At 61.8% G+C, this 2,526-nt stretch overlaps 1 protein-coding gene across 1 annotated transcript in view; it reads left to right on the top strand.

Moving 5' to 3' along the window:
- CNGB1 (cyclic nucleotide gated channel subunit beta 1) overlaps positions 1-2,526 on the top strand; it is a 25,384-nt gene that overhangs the window by 222 nt on the left and 22,636 nt on the right. The window contains exons 2-9 of the mRNA XM_031058410.1: positions 128-177; positions 299-370; positions 483-609; positions 841-883; positions 1,047-1,113; positions 1,303-1,384; positions 1,864-1,900; positions 2,259-2,409. Coding sequence (XP_030914270.1) covers positions 128-177; positions 299-370; positions 483-609; positions 841-883; positions 1,047-1,113; positions 1,303-1,384; positions 1,864-1,900; positions 2,259-2,409 — 629 coding nt within the window. The remainder of the gene's footprint in view (positions 1-127; positions 178-298; positions 371-482; positions 610-840; positions 884-1,046; positions 1,114-1,302; positions 1,385-1,863; positions 1,901-2,258; positions 2,410-2,526) is intronic.

The raw sequence follows: 2,526 nt of genomic DNA, 5'->3' as shown, positions 1-2,526 counted from the left end.
ATTCCTGCTCTGAGCTGCTGGGAAGCAGCAGCAGCACAGGGAATCCCTGGGGTTTGCAGCCATCTTTGAACAGGGACAGTGTCCCCTGTGCCTCATTCTCTGACACCTCCTGCCTTTTGTCCTGAAGGCACCGACAGGAAAGGCTGCTGGCCCCACAGAGGCTGCTGAGCGGGCACGCACTGAGGGTAAGCCCCCCATGGCTCAGGCTGCACAGCAGTGCTCCTTGACCCTCCTGTCCACTCCTGCCTGGCCTCCTGGGGCTGCCAGAGTGGTGATAGGAGCTTGTCTTATTTTCCCCTGCTGCTATTGAACAAACAGAAAAGAAAGTGACCTTTGTGGCTTCTGAGGACTCGAGTTCTGTGTTTGACAGGTACGGCTCCTGCACCCTTTGTGCAGCAAGATTTGCTTGGGATTTTGTTCTTTGTTGGGGGCTGGATGCCTTGGGTGGCATTCCCAGCTTGACTCACACCTCTCCCTGGCAGTGTGGGGAGCAGTGTGCTCTCCTGGCTCTCCCATGGGCTGGAGAAGGTCATTCCCCAGCCAGCCCCAGCCCCAGGGCTGCAGGCGCTCGGGAAGAGCTTCGAGACAAGCATCGACATTGCTGATGAGGTAGGAGACAGATCTGGGAAATGGTTTGGTATGTTTGAGCTTCTGCCTCTTTTTACCTTTTCTTTTTTCCTTCTTATCACTCTCCTGGTGCTAAATGGGAACACTAAGCCTGCCCTGCATGGGTTTCTACCTTCATCCATCCCTGGGGAAGGGCAGGTTTCCCTTCCCACCCAGAGGGGTGATCCCTCTCTTGGGCTGTCGTGTTTTCAGACAATATGTTTGGCTTTTCAGACAGAGGTCCAGGTCATTGGGGACGAGGATGACGATGGTCTGGGTAAGGAGAGCTGCGAGTTTGTAGTTTGCAGCATCCTGGAACTCCCCATCCCACTCCCCGGCTGGTGACGCCGGCACTATTGTCCCCTTGCGCTGGCTGAAGGGGACACATGAAGCTGCCAGCAGTGCGATTCCCCATGCTCACAGCAGCGCTCTCCTTGCAGAGATAACTCCCTTCGATGCCGAGGAGGACGTGTCCGAGGGGGAGCCGGAGAGCGCCCCGGAGCAGTGGTGGGTGCCCGGCCGGGATGGGGAATGCGGGAGGGCAGGAGGGAGCAGGATGAGCTTGGGGCATGCTGGAGGGCAGGAGGGAGCAGGATGAGCTCCCCGGAGCAGTGGAGGGTGCCCGGCCGGGATGGGAGATGCGGGAGGGCAGGAGGGAGCAGGACGAGCTCCCCGAGCGAGGCGCTCTCCCCGCAGGGCAGGACAACGGGTGCTCAGCTGGCTCTCACAGGGCTTCGAGAGGATTCTGCCGCAGCCAGAGGGGATGAAAAAGCCGGAGGTGAGCGCTGCCTAGCTCCGGAGGAGCGGGGGCTACCAGGCAGTGGAGAGTGGGGTGAGCTCCCTGCCTTGATCCTCTGCACACCCCAGCTGAGACCCTGGGGAGGAAAACCCAAGGGAATTCTGCAGAGCAAAAAGAAACCTCTGGGTGCTGTCCCGGTGTTGCTCCACCGTGATGCAGGGAGGGACTGAGGGGCTGGAGCCAGCAGCGCTGGTGTCTGGGTTAACTGGTTGTTGTCAGGGCAGTGAGGCTGAAACCAGAGCGGGTGGTGTGTGGGGCTGAGCATGAGGGGATGGGCATGAGGGGATGAGCATGTGGGGATGAGCCTGAGGGGATGAGCATGTGGGACTGAGCGTGTGGGATGAGCATGAGGGGCTGAGCATGAGGGTCCTCTTGCGCTGGGGACATGTCCACCTGAGCTGGCCTGAGGCCGCGGGCAGTGCTCTGCCACATCCATCCGTCCCTCTGTCCCTCTGCAGACAGAGCTGAAGGAGAAGAGCGAAGGCACGGTGGAAGGTGAGCGATCCGATCCGATCCGTGACCCCGGCTGGGCTGGACTGGGCCGGGCTGGGCCAGGCTGGGCTGGGCCGGGCTGGGCCAGGCCACCTTCGTCTCCATGTCCACGATCCCCTCTGTGCCAGGAGGGATGGGGACACGGGTCCCAGGGGTGGGGACACGGGTCCTGCCATCCCAGCACAGCTCTCCACAGCCTGTGTCCCCATGTGCCCATGTCCTCACCCAGGCAGGCTGCCAGGGGAGCCCCCGAGGCCTGTCCCTCTGCGGGACAGCGCGACCCTTCCTGGCTTGCTCCACTTCCCAACAATTTACGACAGCTCCATTGCCAATCCTCCTTCTTTCCAATAAACCTGAGCAGGCACAGAAGGGACTAAAACCCAGGTGAAGTCGAAATCCAGCGCTCCGAGCGCTCCGAGCGCCGCGACGGCAGCGAAGGCAGCGGCGGCCCAGGGCCGGCCGGAGCCGGGGGCTGCCCTGAGCCCTCAGCCCGGGGCTGGGGATGGCACCAGGTAACCACGGAGGCACCTTCTGCCAGGCTCTGCTGGCCACAGGGACGGCTGATGCCGGAGAAAGGCTCTGGCTGCCTGTTCTAGCAGGGGCTGCTTGTCTGCAGGATGTTCAGCTGG

This window comes from Geospiza fortis, unplaced genomic scaffold (genome assembly GCF_000277835.1).
Source record: "Geospiza fortis unplaced genomic scaffold, GeoFor_1.0 scaffold97, whole genome shotgun sequence".
Lineage (NCBI taxonomy): Eukaryota > Metazoa > Chordata > Aves > Passeriformes > Thraupidae > Geospiza > Geospiza fortis.
The sequence above is the reverse complement of the archived record's forward strand: the minus strand, read 5'-3'. Positions and strand labels throughout refer to the sequence as shown.